Genomic DNA, 22,028 nt, shown 5'->3' on the forward strand with positions numbered 1-22,028 from the left:
GAGCTATTCGCGGTTACGGTTTACCTACAGTGTAGATCTCCCACTGAAGCATAAATTCCCACTTGGATGTTCAGAGTCTGGCATAACTTGTATAAACCCTTTTTTATTTTTGTTTAAACCCAAATAACTGGGCTGGGACACGTCACATGGAGCAGCTACTCTAATACAAAGGTATTTTTAATTAGTTTAGACACACCTGACTCAACACTATGGCAGGTGTGATAAATTACACCTGACTCCCTGGCATTTTGTAAATATTGCTCATTACTATATACTGTACTGTACATGTGAACCTTTTTTGGATATTGTATGTGACTTAACCCACTGGGAAATTGAAAGTTGCTTTATTGGCTGAATGAATGTGCTCTTGTGAGTGGAGCTTTTAATATTAGGTACAAATGTGTGTGGTTTGGCTTCCATTTCTTTCATTTTGAACCTAAATTGAGGTATGCCCTCAACATATAGGCCAAATAAACAAATGATCAAAATTCAAATTGCTGATTACCGCTGATTCTGTAGTGTGGTGGTTTACACATTTATCCAACACACAAAAGATTTGCTCCCCAGGAGGAGATGCAAATCTCTGAGAAGGTTGCGTGAGGAAGTAGCATGCGGCATAAACATTTTCCAGATCATAAATCTGCTGTCTGAATAAGGGAGCAGCTGAAAGAAGGATTTACTTACACAGAATAGTAGAGGTAGTAAGAACTGTGGTTTCAGCTCAAGTAAAGGAGTTTATTTATTTAGACAAGAAAATGGTTTTGACATTCATGAACAAAGAACATGTAGTCGTTGTTGACAGCTTACACAGTTAATTTGCCAGCATTAGAGAAAACACATTTTTGACTTGCCTAACATAACATTACATCACCTCCACTTTATCTTGATTTTATTTATAAGGTTGTTTTAATGCTTTAAAAAAAAAATTAGGTTGATTTTGGTCAATATTTGGAAAACGCCAAAATTTTCCATAACCCAACAGCTATAAAACACTCGAGGCTGAATCTCATTAGTAACACACTGAATATCTCTTTCTAAGGACTGTTAGTGTTCACTCTCAAAATGACACATTTGTATGTAAGACACTTAAAGGGGCATTTGCACTTCTGCACTGAATCTATGCTGCATTCATGCCATAAATACAAACCTTTCCGATCATCAGCAAAAGTATAAATACCAGTATAAGTAAATTATAAAATTGGGTATAATTCATATTGATCCTGAAGAGTGGTTCTATATACGTGTATACTGCTCAAAGAGGAATCAAAGGAACACTTGAAAAATCTTAACTTTGATGTTTGATCTGATTTCTGAATCCAGCCCTCAGAGCTGTGATGATTTTGTTTTCCACTGATGTTTCATCACTTCATGCTGATCGGATTGCACAATGCATGTTAGTAAAGATATTCTGCTAGAACATGTGTTTTAAGTGTTCCCTTAATTTTTATTTTAACATGCCAGTCCTCCACTTAAATGCATCGTACTTGCATCTTTGGAAATCCTTGTTATGAGTGCATGCTAGAGAAACGGCATGCTCACCCTGCTCAGGCAGGGTCTTGAATTAGAAGTTCTCTGCAGTTGTTTCCACCATCTGTAAGCTGTCCTCCCTCATTAATGCGCCTCTCTCCTCTGTTTGTTGAATAGCAAGTGGCTCCACTAATAAAGAACTCCCACTTTATTTTCAAGCCTGTAATTACTGATCTAATTTTGCCTAATAATTGCTTCATGGCAATGACATGTATATTTACTTGTACCCTTGTACCCTCGTAGTGTGTGTTCTGTCTCCTAGTGGTGCACATTGACAACCAGAGGACTAATTCACGCAGACTAGCCACTTTCATCAGCCTGCCTGTCTTTTGTGCCATCGCCTGCTGCCACATCAAAGCTGCAGCAGTGTTCCTCTCAGGTGGAAACATGAATACATGCATAAATGTGCATGTTTATATCTGCATGCAGATTTGTTTGAAAAGTGCAGACAGGAATTTTGCATCAGATTTAGCCTACATGACACATACATTAGTTGTATAGTCAAGACTTTATGTGTGCGGTGCACCTAATTGATTGTTGCTTTGTGTTTGTGTGTACACCAAAATATAGCGATAGCAAATTATTTGGTGCTCTGTCTCTGTAAACAGTGTATACTAACGTTTGTGGGTTTTCGTGCTCAGGGCATTTGTTTGTGCACGTGTGTTTTTGTGTGTGCGCTATGATATATTGCTCATCCAAGCAGCAGCAGAACTGTGAAGTGCACTGAGATTAGAAGGAATCCATTCCTTTGTTAATTTAAATGGGTTCATGCATCATGCTTTGCGGGAGCCTGCCGATCAGAGCATTAAGGAATGGCGAACACTGCCCAGAGGTGTTTTTAATGGCACAGCAGGGTCTCGGATGTAAAGAGGTTTAATTCTTTGCATTTGAATGAATGCGTGGTCTTGAACCTGGGCTGTATGAGTTTTGTGCATATCTGAGTAGTTGCTTTATTTCATTTTTTAAGACCTCTTTGCATCATCTCTGTATGACGCCGCACTACATGTTTTTAAAACTTGACCTACACCTGCGGCATCTACCGATCTTATTATATCCAAGCACAACACATTTTGTGTATGTAAAATTTTAGAGTTACAGATAACAGCATCTTCCAAATGTATATACAACAACTGCTTGCTGGTATTGTTGGAAACAAAGTAAATACAGATGTTAATTTAGTAAGGTTGCTGCTGTAAAGTGGTTTAGACTTTTCCTCCAAGTATTTCATGTGTAAAAATAATAATATACTGTGTTGGGAGGTTTTCGTGCCAGCAGCCAAAGGCAGGGATAAAGCAAGAGTGGGAAAGTGGATGGAGTAATGAGGTGAAGGGCTGTAATGGAGGGTCAGTCGGGCACAGCTGTTCTACATGACACGGTTCATAGAACTTCGATTGACAACAGGCAGCGGGCCTGACACACTCAGACACACACACAGAGGGATACACACTTAGATGACTTCAAAGTTTTTGACACCCTGTAACATTAACATAACGTTAACTCGATCTTAAATGCATCCTTATACTAATCCTAAAGCATGTCTTTGCTTTTGCTATTGATTATCTCAGTGTAGGTAAAAGATTCATAGGAAATGATATGTTTGAAAAATGGGTAAATAAAGCTCAGACTCTTTATTAAAGACTAATGTAGCCACCTTACGTGACCTATTGGTTTGTTAAGTTTTGTTTTGTAGCCTTAGGCTTAGCATTTTTCTCACCACTGTGTTGCTTTTTTTCAAGCTTGATCGGGTTTAGTTAGGAAACTGCATCTATCGGCTGCAATGCACAAACACACATATTTGCTAATTATTCGTGCACTACTAGTTTCACCTCCGAAACCCACACAGCAAGCCATAATATTTCCCAGATAGCACCATTAAAATACTCCCAAGTAACGAAAAACGCCACACGCACCTTGAAGAGGCTTCATCTCTGCTGACTTTGTGTCATCATCCACCTGTCAGTGAAAGTGGTGTTCTCCTAACTTTAGTCCTTGATCAAACATGTGAGTTATTGAGAAAAAAGAAATCACCACTATACAGTTGTGATGAAGAGGTAACTTGGCTATAGAGACCAGGCTGCTTTAAAGACGACTGTTTTATCAGCCTGTGTGGACTGATTCAGTTTTGTAACAGCTGCAGTTTAGGACACTTATGTGTTTGTTCCATTTTCCAGCCTTGGAGCTTACTGCTTTCAAAGGTGTGTTTAATATCTAAGAATTAAATTAAAAGGGATGTCAAAACATCAAAAGAAGTTTTAGAAAATGTTTGAAGTTAAAAGATTCAAAGATGTTAGATGACATGAGTAATAACCAGAGTGGTTTTTTTTTTTATTAAATAGCAATAATAACACTTCCCAGGTCTATACAACAAAATCCACATTCATATTTTGTATTTAAGAACAAAGTAAAATGAGTTCAGGGACTACTTGGCCACTTTTTTTCTATTTGTCTTTATTTTAGCTTCTTATTTATCTTTTAAGTTACATATTTCCCTGGAACAAAAACCTGCAATGATAAAAGTGAGGTGAACTGCACAAAAGATTTGTGTACACTTTCTCTAAAGTAAAGGAGTGCAAAAAACCACAATGTCAAAAATACTGAATAATCTTTCAGATATTTCTCCTACATAAATTGAATGCTACAAATTTAACATTCATCCTGGTAGCTTCAAAGAGCTTCGTTACCATAACATCTTTGTGTCTGTGTGCACCTTTAGATATCTGCTAATATAATAAAATATAATAACATTTTTGTATTCTATCAGCACCGTAACACACTCCTTTTACTCTTATACTTTAAAGTGGGTTTAAATAGTCCATTTTCCCCACCAGGCTGACTTTAAACATACTGTGTGCCACCAGGTACCTCCACAGCTGTTCACCTGGCAGGCACAAGGAAAATAAAAAGTAGAAAAAGTTTTTGCTTTGCATCATTTGGTTGTTTTAGTAACCATCAAACAGAATTTCTGTCCTGTTAAGAGCACTCGTTTTCAAAAGGTGACTCTTAATTAGTTGTGTGCGTTGTGCTGAGGGCTCCACACCAAATATACAGCTGTTTCCTTTAAAGGTTTTTCCCTTTGGTCTGATGATCTTTTCATTGACATCCAAATCTTGTCTTATTCCACCTCTTTCTCTGCTGGACTGCTTACAATTAAAGAACATGATCCAGGGATGTTGGCATCTAATAAGCGCTCCCTGCATCGACACCTGACCATGTGCCTGCCAATCACAGCTGGTCCTTGCACTGTGCAGCTTAAAGTTTCCCAGACTAGTCTGGATGAGTAGCATTGCATTAAACACAGATGTACAGCTACTTTCAGATGTTTGGCCCAGCAGAAGAGCTTGTCCCTCAAAGCAGAAAAAGGGCCAATTTACTGGACAAGAGACACGTTATCCTCTCAAAACCTGCAGTAAATGCAACGAGCCACAGGAGAAATGAAGCGGCATCAAGTGTCACCTCCATCATGCAGACGCAGTGAATGGCGTGAAAGAATTTATATTTTGCTTCTAGGAGATGCACTTAGGTGAAAAATATCTGGCAGACCTTATTCATGAATGCAGCAGTGCCATGTTGATTTAATTTTTAATTACTTTTTGGTAATAGTTTTTTTTTTTTAATTAGATCTTTTATTTTCTGTTGAAGAGAAGCCCTGAGTTTAGGTTCATGAATAGGATCTGATTTGTTTTGAAAGCAGTGTTGTGTTAACATGAATCTGCACGAAAACATTTTTGGTACTAAAATCAGTGAATAATGATGACAAACAATCTCAATAATCTTGTAGTCCTAAGTATGATGACTTGATCTCATTCAGCTAGAGCAGCGGTGCCCAACCCCCGGGCCACGGACCCATTTGGTTCCGGGCCGCAAGAGTTGAGGCTCGGGTGTGAAATTTATTGTTTTTACGGTTTTTTTAATGTTACTTTTTAACGTTTTTATCGTTAACTCGGTCTCCCTGGGTCTTTTCCCGTGTGTTATGAATAAATCTTCTTTTTTTGGTACCGGTACCGGTTTTATTTTGTTGTATTTATCCGTGACACCTTCAGGTAATAAAATATTGTCTGAAAATATTGTCGGACATACACCGGTCCATGCCGCAAAAAAGGTTGGGGAAGGCTGAGCTCGAGCATCTATGAGACGAAAGCGTGTGGAAACCTTTTTCTAGCAGCACCAGCACTTTCGCCCACGTGGCAGATTTAGTGTTGTTATGCTGTTGTTGGTTATGCTATATATGCCGGACACGGTCAAATTATTTCTTTTTTTTCTCTGTGTTGTGTGTTTTTGTTCTGGTAGACAAAACATTTCTGCTAAAACCTTAGACCGTAACTAGTCCCCTCGCCAGAATTTCAGGAGAGAAATAGAAAAAAAAAAATCCAATCTTATTTCTAAACTCAGACTGCAAGCATTAAGTGTGTGAATATTTTCTGCGTCACACATTGTTAGAGAATAACAATAGCACAATAAAATCAAGGTTGATCTCTGTGTCAGCAGTGCTTTTCAAAAAATGGGGCACGTCATCAAAGTGTAAAATATGTGTTGAGTTGAACCAAAGTTCAGTTTCCTGATGCTATTGTATATAGTTTTTATTTAAGTTCAATTCAACTTGGATTGTCTTTTAACGTCACAAATGTTTAAAACATTGTGAAGTGTAGGGCACGAACCTTCTGAGGTCGGGGGCTTGCCAGTAAAAGTTTGGTAATAAATACAGAGCAGTGTGACATCATCACCCCGAGTTTGATTACTGTTTTTTACATATTTCAAAAATGAAAAAAATAACCTCACAAAACAAAACTTTAATCTAGCCAATGTTTCTGTGGGTACGTGTCATCACTTGGTTGATGTGTAATCGTCAGTCATAACACAAGTCACATTTCAGGATTTTAAAAATTTCCTTTGACAATTTTCAACTTTCATCTCCAGCCTTAAATTTGGTCAGTTTTTTCTTGCTTTAGTAATTTCAGCCAACCTTGACTATGACAACCCTCGTCTTAGTTTTAATGTATCCCTGCTGATGTGAGGTAAATGTTCGGTTTTTTTTCTCCAGTAGGTCAAAAACTGTCCTCCTCTTTTTACAGGATCCTCCAGTTCTTCCTGTCAGCCAGTTTAGCGAAAAGTTTGTTCACTTCATCACTCAATGGTGAGTTATTTGTTTAAATGACCCGTTTATAGAAATTGAAGCACTAGATTAATTATTTAAATAAAAGAGAAACTTTATGTGTATTCAACAGCTATTGACTGTGTAGTCCTTTAATTTGTAAATTTGGTTTGTACGATCTTTAAATGTTTGTCGTGGTCAAATATCGAAGGACTTTTTGTTTCATTCAGATTACTGTAGATGAATATGAAGTATAATGGTATAATAGCGTAATGGAAATAAACTGCATTAGTGTTAATGCGTTGTGGTTGAAATAGCTATTAGCTCTGTTCTCCTGTGTGTTTGAATAGAAAGCTTTTCTTTATTTATGAGGAGTGATTGATTTATCTAATGCGTGAGGACACAGAAAACGTTTACCCTGCATTTGCTTGTGATTAATTTGCCTCTTGTAACCTTTACAGTTAGACAAACATCTACATACACACCCTAACCACATGTGTATATGTGTGTGTTCAGCACTCACAAGCTGATTATACCAGCTGCTGTTTGTCCCCGATGGGTGTTGCATTTACTTAAACAGGGCATTTCTCTCTCAGGACCGAGGTACTCCGCCCTGCCTGCGTTCAGTGGTGGTACTATCCTCTCCCAATCTGTTCCTGGATGTTCATAATGCTTTCAAAGCGATGCTTTAACAAGTTACCTGACTGCACACCTCACAGTATGAAGGACGCTTGCAAAAAAACACACAATACTCCCCATATCTGTCTGAAAGAAATGTACTGGGTTGTAAGGGAATTAAACTCTTGCTTTTAATTTCTGTAGAGCGAAGAGTTTAGTTTCAAGCCTCCCTCCTTTTTTAATATTCGTTTATAAATAAAATTAGGCATGAATTGTAAGTTAGAACTAAAAACCATCTCTTGGGCACTTAGAAACTCAGTTTTAATAGTGTCTGGCTTTAAGCTGTTGTATTTCTCTTTTCAGCATGAGGCGGAACCCCAAGGAGCGACCTGCACCCAATAACCTCATGGTAAATTAAACCAAACCTCCTATTGAACACTTCCAAGGACTTCAAAAATATAGGTTTTGAATAAATGTGTACAGAGAATGATCATATTCATGCATTCCAATAAAAATTCAATTAAAGATAATTTTATTATCTTTGTAGCTTTTGGAATATGCAGTTGTATTTTCCGCAGTGATTGAGGTGTTTCAGGTCAAGGAACCTCCAACTTGGCATTGATGTGTGGAAACGGCAGTAATGAACTTTTTGCTTCGGATAAACAGTGTCAGAAAGAGGTCAGCCAGAAACCTTGAGGAAGGATTGAGACCTACTCCAGGAATAATTCATTCATTTCACTCCACTGGAGTCAGCATGAATAAATCAGGCTGTTGTTCAAGAGTCACATCATTCAGGTTCAAAATCAAGTTTTAAATTTGACCAGCTGACAAAAGAAACTAAGTGTGCGTGCGTGTGTGTGCGCGCGCATAAATCATTAGGACTCCAACACCTTGTAGAATTATCAGCTCAACCATTTTCCAAAATTAAAAACAAATCACTTGGTCAGTTTCACATGTTTTTATAAATTAAATTTTTCTTTCAGTCATCTACATGTACACTTACCATTTTCTGCAATATTATCGCTGCTCATTCAGGCTACATTAGGACACAGATCCCGTTGGGGTTTCATAAGGCAGGCATCCGGCATGAAAATGTGCTAAATTGAAGACTTTGAGCTACCCACTTATGAATAAGGGAGTAGGTAAAGGTAACTTTTTTTCTGGCTGCTTAACTTGCCTTTGGCACATTGTAGCTAATATTTTTACTCTAAAATGTTGAAATTTCTTGAATTCTTTTAGAAATAATTGACATAATCCAGGAATCAAGCTTGGCGGTGAATAACAGCAGCAACAAATTAGTTAATGGCATTTAAATTTAATGCTGAAAGGGCAGTGACCCTGCTGTAGTATATAAATAAGGGACAGGCATACAAGCCAAGTCAAATGGCTCCTTCCATTTGTGAACCTGACGATTGTCTTTAGTTCTAGCATCAGCACACAAAACTGTCAGTTTGTAAAGACTGCCTTTTAAGAGTTTTAACACTCGGGGTTTTCTGTGTGCTCGGATCAAGGACACTGACAGTTATGTCCCGAGAGAGGTGAGGCCTAAAGGTTTGTGTTGTGGGGATGGTGAGCTGGAGAGGGTAAATGCAGAGCTGCTAACAGATTGCATGTTCTCAGTCTCACACTAGAAAGAAGGAATATTGGGAAGTGTTGGCTGTACAGGGACTTCATGCTTCCATCCAAAAATGAAGCTCAACTTGATATTTTTGTGATCTTCTGCTCAGAACATTTTGTTATGTGAACCAAACTTTTATGGTTTTTCTGGCGCAAAGGCAGATGTATTTGTATGTTTTTGATTTATTTTTTCTCTTTACCTGAATGCATAGTTGGCTCATCCTTTGATATGTCATTTCTCATTCACATAAGGAAGATTATAAGTATTTTACAGTCTTTGTGGTTTTCTGACAGGGGTTGCATTAAATATCAGATTCTTGTCAGACATTACCTTTACGTTACTTTACAACCTGCCTGGCTGAACACTCGGTTTTCATTCGCTACAGGGCGTCCGTTAATCTTTGATAAAAAGACGCCTACTGAAGGTGTAGTCGCAGGTTTGACTGTCAAAGTGTAGTTAATTTGACTAGTGTGATCGCTGTGTCTTGCCCAGGTGCGATTAATTGAGTCATGTTTTCCAAGCGTGCCTTTCAATTGTCGGACAGCGTGAGCACAGGCTAGCAGTGGAGCGGGGAGGCGGGTCAGTCGTGCTCGGAGACGCTGCAAGGCGCCCATCGCTCTCTATGAGTACACCCTCAGTAGCTGTTAGTGAAACTGTCTCTTGCTGGCTCAGTCATTAAGTGGATAAGTGTAGCAATAGCAACACAATGCTGGAATTAAAGAGCCAGTTCCTTTGTATATTTTCCTTTTTAATATTTTCAGTTTACCTCAGTTTACCTGTTGTATTTTTCTGTGTAATAATTAAACTAGTCAAAGTATAATAATGTTTTGCTTGGTGAGGGGGGGTTTGATTTGGGCCATTAAGAATGAACTGGAGCTCCAAGGAAGATGCCCTGTGTCTGTATTCTTTACTGTTTAGAGGAAAAACTAAACGGCTCTTTGTTCAGTCGTGTATTTATACATGCGGCGTGTCTTTAAGAAAAATATTATTTGTTTCCTAGTTTAACGAGATTCTCTCCACCCGTGAGGTTAAAGTGCTTTTCTGATTTTTAATTTCAGTTTTTTCTTTTTAATATTTTGCTTTTCAGCAATAACACATTTTTCTATTTTATGATTTCCTTTCTCGGTCACTTTTTTTCCCCATCCTGTGTTTTTTTTTGGAGGTGGTGGTTGTAACTCACTTTCATCCCTTTTCCCATCAGTGTTTCTTTTTTGTCACTCCTCCTATATTCCTACTGTGCCCCACTTCTTTCATATTCATACTGTGATCCTTGTGCTCTTTTTCAAATTTTCACAGTTCTCCGTTTTCTATATTTGTCTCGCTCCATCCCACTCATCTTTCCTTTACCTATATTTTGTCCTCCTGTAGGCCTTCTTTCTGTGCCCATGATGAACTGAGATATAAGGTCATGGTTGCCTGCCTTTGTGACACCAGCCTGCTGATTGTCTTTCTCTTTTCTCTTCTTTAGTCCCTTTTTCCTCCCCATCTCTCATGCTGCCTCTCCATTCCCCAAGCCTCCTGAGTGCATTAAAACTCTTTGCCTATTCTATCTGTATGTTAATGCACCCAGCCATCGGTCCCCCCTTTCTCTTTTCTCTGCTCCACTATTTACTCTCACTTCTTATCTGTGGAAGGTAATGCAGGAAATGCACACAATAGTGTAGACACTGAACAAATAATGTTTTGTGACCATACAAAGTGACATAGTAGCTCCAGTTTGCTCATCAGGTTTCAGCATGTGGTTTCTCTAATCACTGGTGTAGCTTTTACTGACATTATTGTCACTGGGATTTTATCCTATTAGATGTTCTTAAAAAGGCTGCCGTTTGATTGTGTGCCTGCTCGTAGGTTACATCCCTGAAGCTCGGGTTATGTCTGTTATATACTTGACGCTTTGCGCATGAAACGGTCTTCTTCTATTAGGCAGCTTTATCATTGCACAGTGTAAGAAAAAAGCTTTTTAAATGGTTCATGCTATGATCCCAACGTGACCAAAGGAAGCGCAGTGTTTTGATTACACTACCAAAGAAAAAAGGCGAAGTTAACAGAAGCTAATGGGAACAGAAGTAGTATAAGTGTGTCCCTCATTTTTATTATTATCTGGTGAACCGTAGGGCATGTTTTAAACATCAATCCAATTAATCACTGGTCACTTTGTGTTCGACTGCTCATTAATGCAAGTATCTAATCAGCCAACCACTCTGCAGAAACTCATGCATTCAGACATGTAGACATGGTCAAGGCGACCCGCTAAAGTTCAAACTGAGCATCAGAATCGTGTAGATGGTAAATGGACTCGTTCTTATATAGCGCTTCTCTACTCTGCTTGAGGACTCAAAGCGCTTCATATAGCGTGCCTCATTCACCCATTCACATCCACTCATACAACCACTTTTTTTCCAGCATGTAAGTGCTTTCTATCTAATATTCACACACGCTCATTCTCTGATGAAAGGATCAGAGATCTTGCCAAAGGATACTTAGCATGCAGACTGAATACTGGATAACTGCTCTACTGTCCATCACAATGGGCAAGAAACTTGTTTTTAAGTGACCTGGCTGGTAGTGCCAGACAGGATCGTCTGCATATTCTGGAAATCTGCTGGGATTTTCAGCACTTCCTTCTCAAGATTTAGAGATGGCAGTATTTAGACTAAGGTTTGAAAAACATAAAGCATCCAGTAAGCTACAGTTCTCTGGGTAAAAATGCTTCATTGATGTCAGAGAAGAATGGCCAGCGTGCTTCAAGCTGATAGGCTACAACAACTTAAATATCCATTTGTTTCAAAGGCATGCAGAAGAACATAAACAATAAACACATGAAACTTTGAAGCAGATAAGCTACAGTAATAGAATACTGTACCAGGAGACACGTTAGCTAAGAACAGGAAACTGAGGATATAATTCACCAAAATTAGTCAATAAAAGATTGGAAAACTGTTGCCTGGTTTGGCAACAGTCTCACTTTCTGTTGCTATGTTAGTATGGTAGGACTTGGCTTGAACAACATAAAAGCATAGCGCCAACCTGCCTTGTATCAACGGTTCAGGCTGGCATGTCAGTATGGACCAAAATCTGTGAGGAATGTTTCCATTACCTTGTTGGATCTATGCTGTGAACAATTAAAGCAGCTCTGAAGTTAAAACTGGGTCCAACCCAACACTAGCAAAGTGTAACTAATGTAGTGCCCGGTGGGTGTATGTTGAACAATAAGATAAATACTAAACAATATCAGTCTACCCAGTGACATCAGTGGGTTGTAATTTGATACATTTATTTATTAATTAAGACTAATGGACTTGATTTAATAAACTCGGGCTGAGGAATCTTTGTTCTTTAGTTAGAAAATCACACGATGAGCCATCAGAGAGGCAAGTGTGTGTGTTTTTTCTGTCCTCATACTGATGCATCTTTCATTGTGGACACCCAACCCTGTCGTCATAAGCTGAGTCAGTTAAGGAGACTTTCCATTGGCTCACTCCCAGGACTTTGGCTGCCGGTATTTGGTGATGACCTGTGCCGGTCTGGGGTTTCTTGCTTTTGGTTCTGGCCTGGCTATTAAGCTGTGGAGCAAGAAAGAGTTGGTGAGGGTTTTAAGCATTTGCTTATTTCTGGGATTTACATGGACACAATATCATCATGCGTATCTGTTTCCTTGTTTTATGTGGTTAATTTGTGCATATGAGTGAAGAAAAACTAGAGCGATGATCCGGACAACCTTATGTTGTTTTTTCGGGATTTGATGGACATTTCATTTCTCCCTCCCCCTTCTCCCACTCCTTCGTTGTCCCTCGTTCCCCAGCCAGCAGCCTTCACGCAGCCTTTTAGCACCCTTGTCAAAGCAGTCCTCCTATTCTGCTTCTCTATTCATAGATGCACACACACACACGCACACAAATTTCATAGCCCCCTTTCAACCCCAGAGACACCAGATGAGCCCCTCAATTTTTTTCACAAAGAAAACCCCCTCTTGTCTCTGACCATCCTCAAATCTGGTTTGAACTTACACACACACACACACTCACACACACACTCACACAGAACCACAAACGCACCACAAAGACAGGAAGACACTAAATAAACTACGTTAAAATCACAGTTTGACCATTTGAATCAAAAACAGTGGATGTTTGTGATTTACTGTGACTAATTAATGGTAATCTGCCTACATCTACTTTGCTTTTTAGGTCCACTTCCCTCGGTTTTCTCATTGATTTCACTCTATTTTAACTCAGGTTAGACAGCTGGGAAAATGTGTTAACTGTAGTTGCATGCCTTGCACTTATCATGTGTGTTAAAACTTTGGAAACAGTTTTATCCTCCGAGGAATTGGCCTGTTAATGTTTACATTGTTGCATGTGCAAAAAGGATTTTCACATGCCCGCTTGTGTATCAAAGCACCTCTTTTGAGACCATGCCACCAGTGTCTCCTCCTCCCTAAACTTTTCTGTCTCCACCTTCCCCTCCAAATGTTTTCGCATTTCCCCCTTGGGTGTTCACTGATGTAAACTCCATTTACACATACTCGGACTACAGTGCTTCAACTCAAGTCATTCAGACGTCAGCCAAGTCATTTTAAATGGTGGCTGAAGTCAGAGTAACATATAAATCAATATTTGGAGCTTTTATAATAAAAACAAAACATTATCCTTTTTAATATAACATTTCCTGATTTGACCTTTTTGTTTAGGTGTAAAAATAAGTTAGATAATAGTGAATGCTATTGTTTAACTTAATTGAAAGTTAAATGGACGTTTGTATCATTGATGTGAGGATTAGAGAGCAAGCTATCAGTTCAAAATGTAAAGTTAGTCATTCTTCATTCTTTTTCTCCCTTTTCAATATATCCCAGAATACTTCAAACGTTCTGGGAAAGTAATAGATTTTTCCCCTCATTTTCTCCAGTAGTGGACATTTATACTTTTATTTATATATATATATATATACATACACTGAACAAAAATATAAACGCAACACTTTTGTTTTTGCTCCCATTCCCCATGGGATGGACGTAGAGACCTAAAATTCATTCCAGATACACAATATAACCATCCCTCCCAAACAGTGGTCACAAATCAGTCCAAATGTGTGGTAGTGGGCACATCTGCTATATTGAGATAATCCATCCCACCTCACAGGTGTGCCACATCAGGATGCTCTTCTGACATCATGAGTAGTGCACAGGTGTACCTCAGACTGCCCACAACAAAAGGCCACCCTGGAATGTGCAGTTTTGTCTCACAGCAAAATGCCACAGATGCCACAAGCAATGAGGGAGCGTGCAATTGGCATGCTGACAGAAGGAATGTCAACCAGATCTGTCGCCCGTGCATTGAATGTTCATTTCTCAACCATAAGCCGTCTCCACAGGCGTTTCAGAGAATATGGCAGCACATCCAACCGGCCTCACAACCGCAGACCTCGTGTAACCACACCAGCCCAGGACCTCCACATCCAGCAGGTTCACCTCCAAGATCGTCTGAGACCAGCCACCCAGACAGCTGCTGGAACAATTGGTTTGCACAACCAAACAATTTCTGCACAAACTGTCAGAAACCGTCTCAGGGACGCTCAACTGCATGCCCGTCGTCCTCATTAGGGTCTTGACCTGACTCCAGCTCGTCGCCGTAACAGACTTGTGTGGGCAAATGCTCACATTCGATGGCGTCTGGCACGTTGGAGAGGTGTGCGCTTCACGGATGAATCATGGTTCACATTGTTCAGGGCAGATGGCAGCTGAGAATGTCCCAGTTCTTGCATGGCCAGCATACTCACCGGACATGTCACCCATTGAGCATGTTCGGGATGTGCTTGACCGGCGTATACGACAGCGTGTACCAGTTCCCACGAATATCCAACAACCTCGCACAGCCATTGAAGTGGAGTGGACCAACATTCCACAGGCCACAATTGACAATCTGATAGACTCCATGCGACGATGTGTTGCACTGCATGAGGCAAATGGTGGTCACACCAGATACTGACCGGTTCTGGGTCCCCAGACCCCCAATAGCGCAAAAAACTGCACATTCCAGGGTGGCCTTTTGTTGTGGGCAGTCTGAGGTACTGAGTGCACTACTCATGATGTCAGATCAGCATCCTGATGTGGCACATCTGTGAGGTGGGATGGATTATCTCAATATAGCAGATGTGTCCACTACCACACATTTGGACTGATTTGTGACCACTGTTTGGGAGGGATGGTTATATTGTGTATCTGGAATGAATTTTAGGTCTCTACGTCCATCCCATGGGGAATGGGAGCAAAAACAAAAGTGTTGCGTTTATATTTTTGTTCAGTATATATATATATATATATATATATATATATATATATATATATATATTTATATATATATATATATATTTATATATATATATTTATATATATATATTTATATATATATATATATATATTTATATATATATTTATATATATATATTTATATATTTATATATTTATATATATATATATATTTATTTATTTATTTATTTATTTATTTATATTTATTTATTTATATTTATTAGGGGTGCAACGATACACAAAATTCACGGTTCGGTTCGATACTTTGGTGTCACGGTTCGATATTTTTTCGATACAAAAAAATGTTCATGCATTTTTAATTTGTCATTTATTAAAATTATAAATATATATTTTAACTCAAAAGTACAGTTTTTAAATTTAACCCTAACCCTTGTGCGTGTTTTTTATTTTGACAGCGAATGCGCACCTGCGGACCACTTATGTGCAGCCCTGGTTATTTAGCTCGTCATATCGCAGCCACAGAGATTCTTTTGTCCATGAAACCATAAAGCTGCACTTTCTTTTTGCCTTATAGTCTCATTTGTCATAACTTCTCCGTTTTGTGGTAAGCTTTTCTTTGGCTGTCACTTCTTCACCCTGACCTGTCTTATTTGGCTCAGCAGAACTGAAATGCTTTTACACATGCACTCACATAAGCTCAGCGATTCTCTGCGCGATCAACCTCTCACATGTTTAAGCTTGCTGCGGGAGATTTCACTTGTCATGTTTGCATAGTAAGCTAACGATTAATAAGACCATGTCAGAGGAATTGGTGCACAAATTATCATCACTCACAGATCAGTGCTGTCGCTCTCTATACACAGTTCACACGATTGCAAAGTGAAAGCAAAAAACAAGCGCAAATTCAAACGCGACTTCAATATGTCACATATTGACAGTGGCTCACCGATGCCAATGACATAATTACCCAGCTACATTTCTGAAAGAATGCAAAAGCATTGACATATATTTTTCCTACAATAGCCCGACGGGCAGGGAAGAGATAGATTTTGGTAGCCCGACTGAAAAAATCGCTAGCTCCGGGACGTCGGGCTAGCGATATTGCAAGCCCTGTATCTGATTGAGGAATCACTCATCTTTGGAAAAGAGAGTTTATTACAGAGAAATGGCTCTTTCCAAAATAAAAGCTATACTATCCGCTTCTTCTGGGCTATATTCTCAGCAGCATAAGGAGAATCATGTGCTAACAGCTGTCTAAATGACTCGGCTAAAGTTAGTAGCATGCTTGTTGTTTTTGTCTTTGCACTAGGATGATGTCGGCGTAAATGTGCAGTCATATTCGTTGTGTTCCCACTAGTGCTTTCAGGTTAATCTCGTTGAAATGACCTTAACGCCACAACACGGCAAATCTCCGTTAACGAGCTACCGCGGATCGCTCCGTGCATGGGGCTAGACGGCCAACACCTTAACGAGCTAACTGCGCTAACACACTAGTTCACACCAATGTAATTGAGCATTGCATGGCACATCCAACATACTGTTTTACTTTAGTCCATGACTCGCTTACCTTCAGGGTCATACGTCACATGAAAACCAAAATAATTCCAAACGCCAGATCTGAATGAGGTTCAATTTGCTTGTTGCAAGTAGAGCTTAACTTCTGTCTCGCTAGCTTGCCCTGCGCTCTTCCTTCTGACTATGCTGTCTGTGTGGAGCGCTCAGTGGATCTGCGCTCGACAGTGCAGCCTAGGCGGAGTAGTCGAACGCAGATTCACTGAGCGCTCCACACAGACAGCATCGTCAGAAGGAAAGTTGATAAAATAAATTACAAATGTTGTATTGTTCGATACATATGCGTACCGAACCGAAAGCACTGTATCGAACGGTTCAATATCGATACGAATATCGTTGCACCCCTAATATAATATATATATATATATATATATATATATATATATATAAATAAATAAAACTCTGTATATAATGTCTCATAATCCAGTTTATTCATGAAAGTACCTGTGCTTTATTATAACATGTTGATTTGTACTGGACTCTTATTATTAGATTGTATGAGAAATATCCTAGGGAGACCACTCTGGTTTGTAAGTCATAGTACTTCATTTCCCATGCACCTTCAGTTGTATCTGCCTGTTGTACTTAACGGCACTAACAGGTTACTAGCTCTGAGTGTGAATCCTGGCTACTGATTTGGTTACTTAGTTGGAAACTCAGACATGAGACTGACACTGTCACTCTTTTTTTTTTTTTTTTTTTAAACATTATTTGGTGGATATTTGAAGAACAGCAGGTTCTCTTGACAGTAACATTAAATATGTATATTATTGTGTTTTGAGGTCACATGCCACTGTAACAGTGTAGCTTTCTCTGGGAACTAAAATTGGTGCACACATGCCCACACACTGGCCATTCATACACTCACCCAGGCAGTTTCCAAAGGGAGCTAGTGATTAGCATGCAAATCTGTAAAGTCCCAGTTATTCTACCTACCTCTTTACCCTTCTCTCTTACTCACACACACACACACTCACACACACACACACACACACACACAGTGTTTTTTCCAACACTATTCTAATGAGGTGATGACCAGTCTCTTGTTATAATTGCCTCAAACTCCTTTTAATTTCTTCTGAGCGTATTAATCATACATTGAGTTATTTAAAATCGCATAAATTAATCTTAGATTAAACAGACCCTTCAAAGGCTTCAAACAATTAAAGAGTTAGCTAGTATTTCCCCTGGGTGTAGGCCATTTCTTTTTGAGCGGAGCAGTTGCAGGTGATTATCCCAGTTTGATATGGCCAGACGGTGATTAATGCAACTTTTACATGAGTCCTTCCCCCAGCTCACCTCTGTCCATGCTCTGCTACAGCAGAAAGTCAGACACCTTCAGTGACCTGACTAAGAAGCACTTGTTCACTCTGTGTTTAGAAACTCTTCCCTCACAGGTTTCATACTTCGTTTAAGCTGCAGAGTTTTAATTATTAGACAGCCGTGTAGAAGTGCACCAGACCAAGTGCACGTGCAGTACATTCAAAATGACATATGCCAGATTGATATAACGGTCATTAGGTTAATGTAGGGTTTGTTTATTTTCTTAGGCATGTGAGCAGTCTGGCAATAAACATTTTGTCTCCAAAAATATTATATTGAACTTCTTGAAGTCTTGTGCTTTATTTTTACTTCTGCTCACAGCTCATAGATATGCTGCATGTGACAAAGAACTCACTAAAGGCTTTTTAATTAGACTATCTGCTGTGGTTCCTATTGGTTCAGATCCTTTAAATTTGATTGGAGGGGTCTAGTCACTCAAAAATGCTATTATATTTATTTAGGCTGCCTCTGATGATCTCAAGTGCCAGTGACTTAATTTTGATGCTTTAGGCCTAAGATAATGAGAAATATCTCATAATAGACTGAGCACTTCAGCATTTAAACAATGCTACTGCATGTAATATTCAATACTGAACAATAACTTAAGTCTTTTTCAAAGAAGCAATTTTTGTTCAGTTTCCATAAAAGCCTCATTTTTATAGATTTAATACGACTGGGGAGAACATAAGGTTTAAGGCCTGGGCAAGTTTGAAACCACAATGTAAAACTGTGGAGGACAAAAAACAAAAACCATGTATCATTTATCCGGCTCCTAATTTTGTAAATTCTGCACTCAGCTTTGGAGTCTCCAGTGTCATTGAAATGCAACCAGATGCTGCTCGTTTTACATTTTCGCTTTTTCATTTGTTCACTTTTTCCTGACACGCTTGCATTTAAATCGCAATTGCCTGACTCAAACGTATCCGCAGGCAGGATATAATTGTATCCAGCCAGCAGGCTGTACGTTTGACTCCCCTGCTTTACAGTGTGAAGTGTACTCGGAGTACTTATTTTTTGGATTATTGCTGTTTTTAAATATAATAAAGCCAACGAGTATGTTGGTACAGTGGTTAACGTTGTTCCCTCACCGTAAGAAGGTTCTAGACTATATGGGCAAAAGTTCTGGTCCACATACAAATCATACCTACGGTAACGGCTCAGCCATAGAGACCCATGCTATGAAGCTCCTGCTGCACAGTATTTGTGCTGATGTTAATGCCAAGCATTTCTGACTTTAACACACTATGTGCCTCAGCACCCTGCAACATGCTTTGTGCTACATGATGTGCCACTTTGTGTCTGAGTTGCTGTGGTTCCTAAATACTTCCATTTTGCAATAACGCAACATACAGCCGATCATGGGATGTCTAACGGAAAAAAATTCACAAATTGATTTGCAGCGACTTTCTATTACAGTAAACACACTCAAATTCAGTAAGCTCTTCAAAACAAGACTTCTTATTTTCAAAGGATGCAATCAAGCACCCAACCATATCTGCCTGTTTGATTTTATACACCTGTGGCAATGGGACTGAAAACACCTGAAATATAAGGTTAAGAGGTGTGGCCCAATACTCTTATCCATGATGGATCCTGCTGCAGGGCTGGGGCCTGTCTGTGTGAAGTTTGCATGTTCTTGCTTTGTCTTTGTGGTTTCAGTTCAATTCAGTGTTATTTATACAGCACCAAAACACAACAACAGTCGCCTCAAGGAGCTTTATATTGTAAGTTAGACTCTACAATAATACAACAGAGAAAATCCCAAAAATCATATGACCCCCTTTTGAGAAACGCTTTGGCAACAGTGGGAAGGAAAAACTTCCTTTTAACAGGAAGAAACCTACAGCAGAACCAGGCTCAGGGAGGGGCGGCCATCTGCTGGTTGGGGTGAGGGGAAGTAGACGGGACAGAAGACATGCCATGGAAGGGAGCTTGAGATTGATAACAAGTACGATTCAATGCAGAGAGGTCTATTAACACAAGAGTGATAAAGGTGACTGAAGAAGAAACACCTCAATGCGTCATGGGATTCCCACAGTAACCTACGTCTATTGCAGCATAACTAAGGGAGGATTCAGGGTCACCTGATCCAGCCCTAACTATATGCTTTAGCAAAAAGGAAAGTTTTAAGTTGTCTCCCAAATCCAAACTGGAAGCTGGTTCCATATAAGAGGGGCCTGAAAGCTGAAGGGTCTGCCTCCCGTTCTACTTTAAAATACTCTAGGAACCACATGTAAGCCCGCAGTCCAAGAGCGACGTGGGATTTACATGGACACAGGAAGCCAATGAAGGAAAGCCAGTACAGGAGAAATATGCTCTCTCTTTCTAGTCCCTGTCAGTACTCTTTCTGCAGCATTTTGGATGAACTGAAGGCTTTTCAGGGAGTTTTTAGGACATACTGATTATAACAAATCACAGTACTCCAGCGTAGCAGTAATAAATGCATGACTAGTTTGTCAGCGTCAATCTGAGACAGAATATTTCAAATTTTAGAGATATTGTGCAAATGGAAGAAAGCAGTCCTACATATTTGTTTAATATGTGGATTGAAGAACATATCCTGGTCAAAAATGACTCCAATATTTCTCACAGTGTTACTGGAGGCCAAGGTAATGATCCAAGAATCTGGTTAGATATCATATTTCTGAGATTTTTAGGGCCGAGTACAATAACCTCAGTTTTATCTGAATTAAGAAGCAGAAAGTTAGCGGCCATCCAGGTCTTTATGTCTTTAAGACATTCCTGCAGTTTAACTAATTGGTGTGTGTTATCTGGCTGCAAGGATAGATAAAGTTGGGTGTCATCTGCATAGCAGTGAAAATGTATGCTATGTCTTCTGATGATGCTGCCTAAGGGGAGCATGTATAATGTAAACAGAATTGGTCCTAGCACTGAACCCTGTGGAACTCCATAATTAACCTTATTGTGTGAAGAGGACTCTCCATTTACATGTACAAATTGGGCTCTATTAGATAGATTCAAACCATTACAGTGCAGTACCTGTAATACCTACAGTATGCTCTAATTGCTCTAATAATAAAAATATTATGGTTTACAGCATAGGTGTCAAACTCTGGCCCGCGGGCCAAATTTGGCCCGCAGCCTAATTACATTTGGCCCGCAAAGCCATACCAAATTACTATTAGAGCTGGCCTACTGGTAGTATACAGGCAATATATATAATGTTTAGTATTAAGCTTTGCTTGTTCCATATTCAGTTTTTCAGCAAAACGTGTTTGAGTCCATAAGAAGAGATTCGTTCTTATATCTGGAGGAAGATTTTTTTTTTTCAATAAATATTAATGTTAGCCCGCAACTTTGTTCCAGTTTTGAATTTTGGCCCACTGTGTATTTGAGTTTGACACCCCTGGTTTACAGTATTGAACGCTGCCTAAGGTCTAGCAGGACAAGCACAGAGATGAGTCCACTGTCAGAGGCCATGAGAAGATCATTTGTAACCTTCACTCAAGCTGTTTCTGTGCTGTGATGAGCTCCGAAACCTGACTGAAACTCTTCAAATAAACCATTCCTCTGCAGATGATCTGTTGTCTGTTTTACAACTACTCTTTCAAGGATTTTTGATATGAAAGGAAGGTTGGAGATAGGTCTATAATTAGCTAAGACCACTGGGTCAAGAGATGACTTTTTAAGTAACACCAGCTTGGAAGACAGTGGTACATGGCCAATTATTATAGATCAGAAGAAGAAATTTTATTTAAAAGCGCCTTTCAAGAAACCCAAAGACAGTAAATAGTAGAATAAGACACATCGTAGAACAATGATAAAACAAAGAACAATTTAAAAAAAAAAACAAGATAAAATAAACAATGAGTTCACAGATTGTTCAGTTCACAGGTTGATCATATTTAAGATTGAAGGATTAATTAATGGCAGGATTTCTTTGAGCAGTCTTGTAGGAATGGGGTGTAAAAGACACGTTGATGGTTTGGAGGAAGTCATTACTGAAGTTAACTCCGAAAGATCAATTGGAGAAAAAGATTCTAAATAAATATCAG

At 39.2% G+C, this 22,028-nt stretch overlaps 1 protein-coding gene across 2 annotated transcripts in view; it reads left to right on the forward strand.

The window, feature by feature from the left end:
* map2k5 (mitogen-activated protein kinase kinase 5) overlaps positions 1-22,028 on the forward strand; it is a 59,780-nt gene that overhangs the window by 33,019 nt on the left and 4,733 nt on the right. Inside the window, exons 20-21 of one of the 2 annotated variants that reach the window (XM_085349635.1) lie at positions 6,597-6,658; positions 7,598-7,643. In XM_085349635.1, the coding sequence (XP_085205761.1) occupies positions 6,597-6,658; positions 7,598-7,643 (108 nt within the window). Of the gene's footprint in view, positions 1-1,770; positions 2,029-6,596; positions 6,659-7,597; positions 7,644-22,028 lie in introns of those variants that run through there. The other variant, XM_085349644.1, reaches the window with a different exon arrangement.

The sequence above is a fragment of the Diplotaxodon limnothrissa genome, linkage group LG1 (assembly GCF_057381915.1).
Source record: "Diplotaxodon limnothrissa isolate DT_005_m linkage group LG1, D_limnothrissa_male_GT1.1, whole genome shotgun sequence".
Taxonomy (NCBI): Eukaryota; Metazoa; Chordata; class Actinopteri; order Cichliformes; family Cichlidae; genus Diplotaxodon; species Diplotaxodon limnothrissa.